This window comes from Mytilus galloprovincialis, chromosome 3, assembly GCF_965363235.1.
Source record: "Mytilus galloprovincialis chromosome 3, xbMytGall1.hap1.1, whole genome shotgun sequence".
In the NCBI taxonomy this organism is placed as follows: Eukaryota; Metazoa; Mollusca; class Bivalvia; order Mytilida; family Mytilidae; genus Mytilus; species Mytilus galloprovincialis.
Genome location: NC_134840.1, coordinates 85,141,497 through 85,156,046, shown reverse-complemented (window position 1 = coordinate 85,156,046; position 14,550 = coordinate 85,141,497). Strand labels below are relative to the sequence as shown.

General features: G+C 32.4%; 1 protein-coding gene across 1 annotated transcript; it reads left to right on the top strand.

Annotated features, from left to right (window-relative positions):
* The first annotated feature begins 5,506 nt into the window (after positions 1 to 5,506).
* On the top strand, positions 5,507 to 13,855 carry LOC143069205 (potassium channel, subfamily K, member 16-like). The gene is made up of 5 exons (XM_076243720.1): positions 5,507 to 6,557; positions 8,353 to 8,514; positions 9,252 to 9,584; positions 11,193 to 11,365; positions 12,310 to 13,855. The coding sequence occupies exons 1-5, from the start codon at positions 6,356 to 6,358 to the stop codon at positions 12,493 to 12,495; spliced, it is 1,056 nt and encodes a 351-aa protein (XP_076099835.1). The 5' UTR covers positions 5,507 to 6,355; the 3' UTR covers positions 12,496 to 13,855.
* Positions 13,856 to 14,550: the final 695 nt, after the last annotated feature.

Below are 14,550 nucleotides of genomic sequence, written 5' to 3'. Positions count from 1 at the left end.
ATGGTTTTGCCAAAGTCCATATACAAGACAATGGAAAATTTATAATTTGTTGATTCATCTGTTCCAACAAATTCAACAAAATTGGTATCCAACGAATAATACTGATATTTAAAGTCAGTGTTCAAGCATTTAATCCAAAAATGTAACAGACAAAGAATACCTACCAAGTAACATTACAATCTGATGATGAATTGCTCAGATTATTTACCAATAGACATACATAGAATATGATGTGTAATTTCTCGTCAGTAGATTCAAAATAGATTCTAAATCTTAGCATCAATCATCTATGTATAACAAAGGATAATTGTTAAGTTTTGTTGACGTTTTAATTATTTGTACATTCCATTTGTTTATTTATTGTGTAATGGTATCATGTTACTAAAAGTGCAATTTATAGAGGATTAGTCATATATGTATACAGAAAAATAAAAAATAGCAGATGATAGTTGTGTTCATTTTACTTTTGATAGTCTTGTATTGTATGATTCAAAGTTTAAGACTTTGGCTTTAGATTGGTACATGTCTGATGTCAATTGTTATGATAACAGTAAGAAATACTCTGCAGTTATCTTCCCTTGAGTGGTCTGACTGTCCTTTGTCTAATTGCCCTTTAGATAGATATAGAAAGATGTGGTATGAGTGCCAATGAGACAACTCTCCATCCAAGGGACAATTTATAAAAGTAAACCATTATAGGTCAAGGTACGGCCTTCAACACGGAGCCTTGGCTCACACCAAACAGCAAGCTATAAGGGCCCCAAAAATTACTAGTTTAAAACCATTCAAACGGGAAAACCAACGGTATAATGACTCTACTCTATATAAAAACGAGAAATTTGTACAGATTTGGTTTATTTTCAATTTGGCAGAAATGGTAATATGCATAATGATATCTTTAAAGCACAAAGCATTGAAGTGATAACCTTCATGAGAAAGGCTTGATATGATGTCAGTTCAAACTAGAATAGATCACCTTGGTGGTCTAGCTGTATATTGATTAATTTTGAATTTGTTATTTATGATAGGGCCTGAAGTGTCTAAAGTGCTTTAGATTCATTTACATTCAAATTGCATACAATGATTAAATCTGCATTGATGGATGGGGGATACTGTAACACTTATTTTGTACACATAACTCTCAAGTTTCTGCATTTCTTTGAAAAGCATGGCTTTCCATATATTTAAAAAAAAAAAGAAAGAAGATGTGGTATGATTGCCAATGAGACAACTCTTCACAAGAGTCCAAAATGACACAGGAATTAATATTATTAGGTCACTGTACGGCCTTCAACAATGAGCAAAGTCCATACCGCATAGTCAGCTACAAAAGGCACTGAAATGACAGTGTAAAACAATTCAAACAAGAAAACTAACAGCCTCATTTTTGTACAAAAAACGAACAAAAAACAAATACATAAACATATTGTTTTTCAAATTTTTTTTATTGATGGAACTTCAGTAAAAAAAAATCAAAATGTAAGAAAAGTTGGATGGGTTAAAAAGAATGACCTATGTCTTGGCACTTAGTAGTAGTAAGATCACAACATGTTGACTTGTAGTCAGGATAATGTGCATCTGAAGGATTACACATTTTGATGCTAACGTTTATCTTGTGAACAAAAACATGAGAAAGCTGGCTCTGTGTGAGGTTTGCCAAATGACTTTAAGCTCACCATCAATTTAGAATTTCTGTCTTATCTCTGCTTCAGTAGAATAGTGTTCAATTGTCAGAACTTGAACATAAAACTTGGCTAAAAAACCAAACCTAGGCATCACAAGAAGTAAAGTAATCTAGATGAAAAAGGTGGAACTGGACTATTTTCTACTCTAAACCAATTGTCATGTAAATTTGATTCACGGCTAAGGAATATCTATTTCCTAAATGGTCATAGCCCAATTCTAGATCTTGTTCCATATTTATGACAGTACTGAATATTAACTAATCTATGAAATTTAAACACAAGGTTTATAACCACATTAGAAAGGTTGGGATTGATTTTAGGGGTTATGGTTCTAACAGCTTAGGAATAAGGGGTCAAAAAGGGGCCCAAATAAGCATTTTTCTAGTTTCCAGACAATAACTTGTGGAACGGTGTATGAATCTCTCTGAAATCATACCTCAAGTTTCCATACAACAAAGGAATGGTTAGGATTGGCTTTGGGGGTAATGGGTCAAACCGTTTAGGAATTGGGGGCAAATAGTGGGGGAAAAACCTGTTTTAAAAAAGTACAATGTTATGTTTGGATGATCTCCCATACACTGCTGTTAAATTATGTATAAAGAAATGTTGTATTGTCTTGAGGTGATTACCTGTCAATTTATTTTTAGAAGTTACTACTAAAAATACAGATTAAGGAATATTAATTTTAGACATGATTATGTATGTCATTTTCTATTTCAAGACTTTTATGTGGTATTTAAATGGGTTATTATGGTTGCAAACTCCATTGAAAATTTGAATTGAGATAATGACCATATATTGAGGGAAAGACAATTTCTTGGGGGGGGGAAGGGGTGGGGTGGTGAAAAAAGAACAAGCCTGTGTCCCCAGTACACAGATGGATGCCCCACTCGCACTATCATTTTTATGTTCAATGGACAGTGAAATTGGGATAAAAACTCTAATTTGGCATTAAATTGGAAAGATCATATCATAGAGAACATGTGTACTAATTTTCAAGTTGATTAGACTTCAACTTCATCAAAAACTACCTTGACCAAAAACTCTAACCTGAAGCAGGACAGACGGACAAACGAACAAACGGACTGCACAGACGAGAAAACATAATGTCCTCTACTATCGTAGGTGGGGCATAACAATGGGTGGGGAATATTTTCTTTTTCATTTCAGATGTTAGAAATTAAAAAGAAAATGTATGATTTATTTTTTGGGGTGGGTTTTTTTTGGGGGGGGGGGGGCAATTCTCAACAGCATAGTGTATTGCACGAAAGCAAACAAATGAATATAAATTCAAATCACAAAACCAATTCTTTTACTACAGTTATTCTATTAGAAACCTATTATGTGTCAAATATTTAATTACAATCCAAATTCAGACCTATATGTAGCGCGAATATTGTGTCCATTTTTGCCCCAACTGTTTATGGTTGGATCTATGCGGTCGTATCTAGCTGCGCTCGACGAAGCAATCAATTTTTTGAACACCCGTAAAAAGTAGACAATAACAAACGTCATGAACATATACAATAGTGAAGTGAAAACGGTATTGAAAAATAAAAACAAAATTAAAAACAAAATAAAAAAAAACATCTATAGTTGTGTAAATTGCCCACTCCGCTATACCAGAGACATATATACACATATATATGTCTCTGGCTATACCAATTACTTCTCGGTGGTAAAACAAATACGTACTACTTCACTTAAAGACGGGTATAGGAATTCCATATCAAGTAAACCTAAAGGGTGCCACATATTGATCTTGACCTATGCTTATGAAGGACTGAAATCCCCGTGTATTTTTTTTTTTTTTTTTTTGTGGATTTTAATATCTTAAGTTTCGTAACATATAAAACCATGGCTTGAACGTCAATCTCCGGCAAGTTTTTACGATAGCTGAAGTGATGCTTTCAAGTCAAAATCAACTAAGCAGGAGAGACATTTTAGCGTTTGCACTCTGTATAGTTTATCATGTTAGATTATTGCCTAATTGGCGTGAACTGCTGACGCATGCCACCTACTTAAACTCACATTTGTTTTCGTGACGAAAAAAAAACTCGATTGGAATTAAATACCACTCCTCTCCTCAGACTAGTATTGGGACTTTATAACAGCCTAATAAAATGTAAATGAAGACATTTAAAAAAATGTTGATTCCTAAGTGTTGCTGGCAAAGCTTTGTTTCTCATTTGAATACTAATAACACAAATGGGTTTTAAATTAAAAATAGTGGTACTTTCAGCATCCGTGAGTAATGTCCGACCCATTTTAATTGTTATATCTAAGTGCTGATATGTGTTAGCAACTATTCTTTCAAATTGTAATGATAAAAAGTTCACTAGTATATTAAGCTGATGACAAAGAAATCTTTACAAATCGCTCTATAACAGCTGGTCTTTTCTTTTGGTCCTAGCAACGAACAATGAAGACTAGAAAATGTTACATATAGATGTGTAGTTCGTGTAAAATATGGTGTACTTGGATCCGGTTTGAATCGAATCAACAATGGAACGTTATGTGCCTTCACATATCCTTATCTATACTATTAAACGAGAAGACCTCATTTTTGGTGTCGCTTCTCTTCTTTCCACAATAAATTAATTAACACGCCTCTGTGTCCTATAGGTACAGTGCATAGTCGCATTTGTCATCCATTCATATGATTATTCAGATTGAGTTATTTTAGGAGAAAAACGAGAAAAAAGGCATCCGGATATTGTCCCGTCATTGTACGAAATTTTAAGTCAGATTAGACTTCCGGTTTGCGTTTTTCTGTATACTTTGAACATACATATACTACGAATAAAGTGTATTTTCAGAAATTTATCTGCTATCATTTTCAAGTTTACTATCCACGGCGGTCACAGAGTTGATAAAATAGAGAGGGTCTGTATACAATATCAATGATCACCATGGATCGATTAGTAAACTTAGAATTGAAAGTAAATACGCTTTATTTATATAGTAATGAATGTTCATAATATACAGATAAGCGCTAAAATTATTCATGTGAACTTTTGATACAGTCATTAAATCTTTTACAAAATTCATTGATTACAAAAAAAAAAAGAAGATGTGGTATGATTGCCATGTTGAGACAACTCTCCACAAGAGACCAAAATGACACAGAAATTAACAACTATAGGTCACCGCACGGCCTTCAACAAAGAGCAAAGCCCATACCGCATACTCAGCTTCAAAAGGCCCCGAAATGACAATGTAAAACAGTGCAAACGAGAAAACTAGCGGCCTTATTTATGTACAAAAAACGAACGAAAAACAAATATGTAACACATAAACAAACGACAACCACTGAATTACAGGCTCCTTACTTAAATAAATGTTTATAACATACTAAATGTATGTTCATATTGAAATTGATAGAAAACCAAAAATTGGGAACTTTGGAAATAAAGGTGGAGGGTAAAAAAAAACCAAAAATTGGGAACTTTGGAAATAAAGGTGGAGGGTAAAAAATAAAATTTTCCTGTCCCCAATAACCTATGACTTATGATACTTTTGCTGAAATTCTCCAGTCATTCTGTATTTTACAAAATTCTTCCAACAACACTTTACATACTACTACGCTCTGAATGCCCGCGATTTCGCGGGTGTGTTCTAGTTCATTTTAAAAAGATGAAAAACAACGTGCTTTATAGCTCTCTTCAAATAATATCTATTACGAAAATTTGCGTTTTTGAATTGGTTATACTGACAAATTGTTATTCATTTCGGGTTTAATTGTTTGAGTAATGTGCAAATGTGACAATTAAAGAAAAAAATCCTTTAATGGTAGAAGTTATTTTAAACAATGCTCGCACTGCAAATGATCTAATCGTCGTTTTAATAGTCATCTATATCAATTCCAGCTATCCGTTTTCACTTAGTTCAATTTTCTGTTTTGGGCATGAAATATTGATGAAAGTAAATGTTTATTATCCGGAGAGAATTTCCTCTCAGTTGTATTAACCTAGCTATCGGCATGAGAAAGCTAGCCTATTGTAAGTGGAGAACTTTATTTCTATAATTCATTTATTTATCTTATGGATTTGCAGTAAACGTGCATAATTTTCAGAAGAGGAGTTATATTACAGAAACGACAAATCATCTTTTCAGAGGTGGATGTAATGAAAGTCAACTTTAATGCTAGTTGTTCCGGACTACCCGAAAAGATAGTTTTGGCATGCGACTATTTGAAATGACGGATTATAAATTAACTTTGTGACATCGTATTTGTTGATCGAATAAAAAGAGTTTGTGAAAACAAAACAATAAATAAAGGTTTGTCACCTTTGTACCTTAGTTCGAATGATGTTTGTGATGAGATAGATAATAAAATAATTATAGCATCTCTAATGTCCCGGAGTAAACATCCGATAATGACATTAGAGCAGGGAAGTTGACAAAATATTTACTTTTTCTTTTAATTGTAGCATTTGAACGTGATAAATTCTATTAAGGATTCGACAAAACTGAAATAAACGGATTTTTTGAATAATTGAAAAATACGACGCTCAAGATTTGAGGATAGATATTTGTTTTTTTATAGAAAGTAAAAACAAATGTTATACTTAAAGGTACTTAGTGCTTTATCTATGATGTGAATATACACAAATGTAATATTAAAAGTTTATAATATTTTCCTGCGTTTTTCGAGCGAAATTTAAAGTATGGTTATACCAGACACTGAGCGAAATGAGCAAAATGAGCAAAATTTAGACGACGAAGGACCGGGCTGGAAACGTATAACCCTACTTTTAGTTGTTGCCGTTTCTTACCTTTGTATTGGAGCAGCGGTGTTTCAGAAAATAGAGGGCCAACCGGAAATTCACAGACGGCATGACTTGAGAACAGCTATTCATAAATTTTTAGGTAAGGGAAATATGTCTTTTATCCATTCATTAAAAAGAATAATTGTCATGCAGAGCTATGACAATTAAATTCTTAATAATCGTGAATAATAATGATTTAAGACCTGTATGTTAAACCATAGAAGCTGAAAAACACATTCTGCTATACAGTCATAATATCAATATTTAAGTATCAATATTTATTTAAGAGAACCATATACATATATTTTCAAATCTTACTGACAATGATTAAAAATATTCGGGTCATGCTTACTCCTTCAACTCTATGTACCAACTGAAAGTAAACGAGTGCCTTAATTGTTTAAACAACTGTTTATTTTCGTCACCTTTTCTTTTTCTGAATCTACTAATATCTTTTTTTAAATTTATATCTGTCACGTACGCTTGTACTTTTAAAAATAAATACCTGAGCCGGAATATTCCAGAATTAGTTGGCATAGAAAAGGTAATGACAAATCTAAAAAAAAACAGGTATTTTAATTCTCAACTCTAGTACCTGAAGTTTGTGAAGAAATAACTGAAAATAGGTGCTGATGCAGGACTTTAAAAAAAAAACACCTTTTCCCAGTAAATACAAGGTCATAAAAATTTATTGTGTTGGTATCCGAGTTCTAATTATGCGAAATGTCGTAACAAATCTTTAAATCACATACACCGAAATGAAGACACTTGCCCCAAACCACAAGTTTGATAAATTTTGAGTAAAAAAATGTATATGAAGGACAATTTTAAGCGTGTTATATCATTTAAACTTTTCCTACATATTCAACTCATTTAAATGAAAGAGGCCGTGGAATATGAATACAATTTACAATAGTCGGCACTGTTTGTTACAGAATATAGACTGTTAATCATTTTTATATGGTTATAAATGTCAATGATATTTTCGGAATATCCTTAATGTGCTTCGGAACTGGTATTATCAAGATTGCTTCAAACATATAAAATGTCATTTCAAGTCGTCAATAGCAACGCTAAGGAGTAAAATGTTTTTTTTAAAGGTTATAATTTGTAAATTCTACTCGGAAAATAACATCCAAAGCTTACACTCAATCTACCAAAACCTGCCTAAATGATCTCGCGCGGTAGTTTTCGCCGCGAGTGCGGGATGTCGTTTAAGTTGGGGCAAAACAAAAAATGATTGAGATATGTCGATTTTACACCATGTTTTCTATATACCATTGTATTCACAAATGATATCGAAATACACTTTTCTGTTATCTTGTAGACCACCAACAAAAGATAAAGCTGCTTTGTTGGTCTTGTAAAAAAACCTACACAAAATTATATGATCCATAATTTGTTAGTAATATTTGCCACTGGACACTGAAGACTTATTAAATCATTCAACTTAAACTGCTTGTTCTCAATTTCACCTTTTGTATTTCTTTTTTATATGGATGGTTTGTCATCCGAGCAGTTTCAAAGTTGCTATCTAATTATTATTCATGAAAACTTTTTATATAGGCCAATTGTCATTGCTAAACCCATGATAGTGATATAATTATGGTATAATTGTGATCTGCTTCATAAGCTACCCGAACCCGAAGACAGTCTTAAATGAAACCGTGATTACTGAGCCATAAAATCAAGGTCACATTATCCTTATATTTTTTATTAGTTCATAGCTTGTTGTCATAGTAAATATGTGATTAATTAGAATTGAGAATCTGTCTTATTTTAAGTTTGAACGAAACAATACCAACGGACAAACTCGAACCATAATCGCGATGCTTTACACCAAACAATCATGGCATATAAAACGATACACATATACATTTTATGACTTTTTTCAGGTAATAATACATGTGTGGATATTACAGAAATGGAAAATTTCATGTCTAAGATAGCTCTTGATTCGGATTTCGCATTGCGAACTCTAAGAAATGAAACGATATCTACAAAATGGGACTTTTCTGGCTCATTTTCGTTTGTTATAACAGTTGTTTCTACAATTGGTAAGTTTTATTCTGCAACTCAGTTTTTGTCTGTATTTTCTTTAAAAAACTAGAATACGGCATTTTTTTTTTTAGCTTTGCATTCTGCAACATTTATAAGTCACAAAAAATCGCATTTGTGCTTTTGTTCTTCAACACAAATATATATGTAAAGTGTGGTCGGCATCTCAAGTAAAAAAAAATACAGGAAATTTTGAACTTATAGTAAGACATTCATAAACGTTAGTTTCCTGATGGAAGGGCTCATCACGACTTTTGAGACGAAGAACAACAAACCATTGATGAGTCTTTGGTATTTTTTTTCTCAAGTCCGTGCAGGTATTTACTAAAACGCCATGTCATGTTTTCTATATTTTTATTCATCAAAACAAGGAGATGATGATCTGTCCATTACAGAAAATGTCTAGAATTCTGTAGTTCTTGAACAAATTAAATGATATCTTAAATCTCCTTGAGAATGTCCTGATATGCAACCATGTTTCTATTAGTATCTCAGGTTCTCTGTAATATTAAAAGGAAAACTTTTGAGAATGCATATAATGAAACCGTATTTTTTCTGAATCATAAGTAAACACCCCACAAAAAGTTTCTTATTCAAAAAGGACCTCAAAAAGATAGATTCTTATTTGTGTTATGTAATGATATTTCATGTGCTTTCTTCTGTATTTATTCGTTTAATTTGATTTATCTATCATCAGTTTTGAAAGTATTATCAATTGAAAATAATGTATTTGCAGGTTATGGAAACATGGCACCAAGGACGAAAGAAGGACGTTTAGCATTAGTTATATATGCATTGTTTGGAATACCTCTGACAATGGTAGTATTAGGTTATATGGGGCAACTATTAACAAGATTGTCTACAAAAGTGAATAGATTAAAATTGTGTTCTAGAAAACCTGTTTTAAATAAAGTGTTAAATATGGTTCTAATTGTATGTCTTGGATTGACTATGTTGTTCCTTGTTCCTGCTTTTATTTTCCAACAAGTAGAAAAGTGGCACTATTTAGATGGATTATACTACTGTTTTGTTACCTTGTCAACCATCGGTTTTGGAGATTATGTTGCCGGTAAGTGTTTATTTAGCAATTATATCCAAAATCGTTTGAGCTGAAGCAGAAGATAATTTAGAATAAGGGTATATGCTATTGGCCTCCCATTCTCTTGATTCAGAGTTTGACGAAAGAAACATTTCTTTAGGGCTAAAATTAGTTACGTACGTATCAATTTATTACCAAAAGTTAAAAAACACACCAAAAAGCCAGCAGAACTATGACGGATTTAGAAAGGTGAGAAATGTTACCTTTACTATCATAAAGTGGCTTTCCCTTGTGGTATAATTCAATGAGAGTTGTCTATGCACCTATAGCTAAGATTTGCAGATAATACTTGATATGTCATGTGATTAACTCTGAATCGATCAACTCATTAACAGAATTAGGCTTCAAATCCACAAGGCACAACATAAACGGTCTTTTTAAGCTAACAACTACACTTGTGATCCATTGTTAAAAGGGAAGATGAAGGAGGGTATCGATAGCAGCTTATAATAATTAACACAGTATGGCAATACAGGGGTTTTATAGAATACTACCCCCGTGAGGTAACGTTGGTGTGTATGTACGTGATTTTATTTAAAGTGTTCGTCACTGGTCTATAGTTTGTTTGTTTTCTGGCAATTCATTACTATTGGCTGTTGGCTCCTGCGGCTACTTGTTTTTCTGTTTTGTTTCCTATAGTCTTAGAAAAGCATTTTTGACATGAAATTTGTAGTTCAGCTTCAGTGACACTCTAAGCACATTTGGGTTATACAAATTTATGACAATTTTTCATAGAGACCATGCTGGGGTAACGGTTTCCAACGATACATCGAAGAATGAAGAAAAGCATCAAAACTAGAAGAAGCAAAAAAAAAAAAAAAAGACTATGAGATAAACAAGTCTACACAATACTATATAAACAGATTATAACTATGATTATTATGCTGGTTAAGCAACACGAATCCAAATAAAAACTGAGGGTAGACTACGGTGATTCGGAAGGGTAAGCTATTCATCAAGCTGCAAATTCCTCTGAATTAATGTGTTCGTTGGTTTTGTTTTCATCAGCTTACCCCTGGGACTATATAATAATTATGTAATGTCAGTTATCTGTATCATTTATCTATCTATCTTGGTATTGAATCTGAACATTAATCTAAAATAGCTATTCAAACACATTAATTTTTAATTCTAGACTTCTGAAAGATAATATTCAAACACAATCAATACATACTGAGATGTTACAGCCTGCATTAAAACAATTGCACTTTCGATAAAGTAAAAGCGTGATATTATCTGATGAAACACGAATTTTTCTTCAATGTCGGTCACCTTTGATTTACCACAGTTCCATTTTTCAAAAACATCTTTTTGAATTAAAATTTTGCAGACATATCGAAAAATCTTTTGGGTTGCATAATTCGATCTTTTAAATTTTGATCATGTTCAGCTATAGTGAAGATCCTATCGTCCTGTATAATTTTATCTGTTGAATTCTGAACATTTGCAGTTATTTTATATAACTGCAAATGTTCAGAATTCTATATTAAACTATTTATTGAACATTTGCAGCTATACTATGTATCGAAGAGACGTTTGTAATGCATAATTCTATCTTCTAACTTATTGCTTTTTCAGCTATATCGGAGAACCGTCTGAGTGACAAAGGAGCTGGTGACGTGTACAGAATAGTGACGTTCGCTTGGATTTTATTTGGTTTAGCTTACGTATCTCTCATCATTAGCTATATAACCAATGTGTTTGTTAAAAGAACGGAACAAGTAGAAAAGTTCACTAAAGATGCATTAGAGGTAAACATTAAAGATTATCTTACCCCTATACATTTCTAGGAATATGATTGGTTAAAAGCGTCCGCGTGGAGACCTTGTATATTCAATATTCGGTTAGTAGGGATGCGGGGCTAATTTCTGACACGGTTAGTAGTAGTTTACGTCCCCTTATAAAAACAAAACGGTACCGAGAAAAAAATCGATTATTCATAGAAATATGCGTGTTCAAATATGATTGTGCAGATAACAGCTTTTGTAATTCTTTTTATGTGCAAAGTTTCAAAATCAAGACGGTCTTTAAACACACGAGTAAATCACGGAAAAAGATTTTGATTTCACGAAAATTTTACATCAAATTGCTGAAAGATATTTTAATCTTTGCTTTGAAAATTCCGTGCAGGATTATAAAGTTTCTGATTTTGAATCGGATACAAACACAGTCTGATGTAATAAGCCAAATATTTTATTCACATATCACGCTATTTTAGCACTATTAAGTGTAGAAAACCTGAGAATTTTATTTGTCTCAGTCAGATAAAAGCTTAGCAACGTAATGAGTACATATGATCAAAAGATACACAAAAGGAAAAGTCAATGTCATCAAGGTGAACTTTTCTTAGGGACCATCATTTTTTTGTAATTTCATAATATGTAAACGTGATAATTTGCTATCAATAATGTCAGTACCGGAGCACCGACTACTGAGCTGATGATACCACCGGGGATTTTGCCTGAATATGCATGGACATATTTGCCACTGGACATTAATCAGATAACAATTAATAGACATATTGTCTGCCTTAAATAACTACATTTATCTTTTAAGAGTATCAAGACTAAACACATACTTTCTGGGCTACTTCTAACCGCAACGGCAACATAAAATTGTCACGGTGCATAACTAAGGTGACATGATAGTTACTCGAGAGGACAAATGTATATGATTTTTAAACTTTTGTTTTCAGGGAGAGATTGACAGACTTCAAGTTGAGTTGAAGAAAACAAAAACAACAATGTATCAAAAAGCAAGTAGTGTGAAAACTAATGTTAAAAATAAATCCTGGGGAAAACCACAATGTGATGCCATAAACGAGACTAAAAATAAGACAGGTGTTCAACTTCTAAGTGTGTCAAATTTCAGGACAGTGTGATGTTGATGAATATAAAGAACGGGTGAACAACTTCTAAGTGTGTCAAAATTTAGGACAGTCTGAATTTGATGTTGTAAAGAACATGCGTATAACTTCTCTAGTGTCAAGACTCATTTTTGGACAGTCTGATGTTGATGAATATAAAGAACATGTGTACAACTTCTACATGTATCAAATTTGAGGACAGTGTGATTTGATGAATAGTAAAGAACACGTGTACAACTTCTAAGTGTGTCAAAATTTAGGACAGTCTGAATTTGATGTTGTAAAGAACATTTGTACAACTTCTATAGTGTCAAAAGACGCATTTTAGGACAGTCTGATGTTGATGAATATAACAAACGTGTGTGTTGTGTAACTTCAAAGTGTACCATAAGACTCATTTTAGGACAGTCTGATGTTTAAGAACATGTGTGCAACTTCTACGTACTTCAAATTTTAAGATAGCCCTATTTTGAAGATCTTTTGTTTAACTTTTAAGTGTGTCAATTTTTAGGATAGTCTGATTTTTATGAATGTAAAGAACATGTGTACAATTTCTAAGTGTGTCAAATTGTAGGACAGTTTGATATTGATGAATGTTGGGAACATGTGTACAACTTTGAAGTGTCAAATTGAAGGACAGTCTGTTTGGATGAATGTAATAGTACATGTGTAAAATTTCTAAGTGTGTCAAAGTTTAAGACAGTCTGATTTTGATGACTGTAAAGAACATGTGTACAACTTCTAAATGTGTCAAATTTTAGTATAGTCAGATTTTGTTGGGTGTAAGGACTGAATATATGTAAAAATAAGAGTAACAAATTGTAGGAAAGTCTGATTTTGATGTACCTTTGTACAACTTCTAAGTACTTATAAGTGTGTAAAGTTTTTAGACAGTTTTATATGTCCACAGATTTTTATATTCACAAAAATATATGTTTTAGCAGGTGTGCAACTACTCTAAGTGTATCAAGTTTCATAAGAGTATACTTCTATGTACACATACATACAGCAGGTGTTCAACTTTTAATGTACATCTTCCAACAGTGATATAGCAATTGTTGGCATCAATTATTGTAAAATTAATCAAATGTTTAAAACCTATCCCTCAATCATTTATGATTGTTTTTTCAAGAAGAAAATTTTAGTTCCCTTTGAATGAATTCCATATCTTTTGTATTTATTCAATGTGAAAATCCAATTTGCCAAAATTAAATGTTCAGGTAGTTAACAACTAATTTTGGATAAGGGTTTTACTTCCTTCCTAGTAAAGGTACTAGGCAGTCTGGCTTATAATAATAATAAGTCCATATAGGCATGTGTACTAGTATTATAAATAGATAAAAAGAACAAAGCACATTGGCGGATCCAAGGGAGGGGGAGGTTCCAGGGGTTGGAACCCCCCTTTTTTTGGATGTTCAATGCATTTGAATGGGAGCATATAGTTGGAACACCCCTCTCCCCCTTTACTCTAGGTTGGGAATCCCCCCCCTTTTTAAAATGGCTGGATCCGCCATTGAAGTATATTGTAAATGTTAGACTTTCTTTATGAGGAATACAGAGTATCTCATACAGAAAACAATGAACTTTTCTTAACACATATTTTTGAATGATTTTTTTAGTGAGATTGGGTCTATTTTTGGGCTAACTGAAGCTTGTATTCTAACAGTATTAGTTAAAGATAAGAAAAATGTAAAATTATGTAAATGTGAGCCTTTGTTTATGAATAAATGTCATTAAAACTATAGTGTCTTAATCATTGTTGTGTATATATATATATATCTATGAAGTCTATAAGAATCTACCAACCAGTAAACTTAATAGGTATTGGATCATCAAAGTTGACAATACTACACAAACAGGAAAAATTATATGAGTCTAAAAGATTATGTAACAATACCGATAAATAGATGGAAAACAAAACACTAAAAAGTGTTGAATATCACTGACGAAGGCCATTTGTTGAGCCGAAATATTTGCAATTATTGTATAATCTATATCATCTGTTCAGTTTTTCCATCTTTTGCGATGATATTCAACACTTTTTAGTGTTTTGTTTTCCATCTATTTATC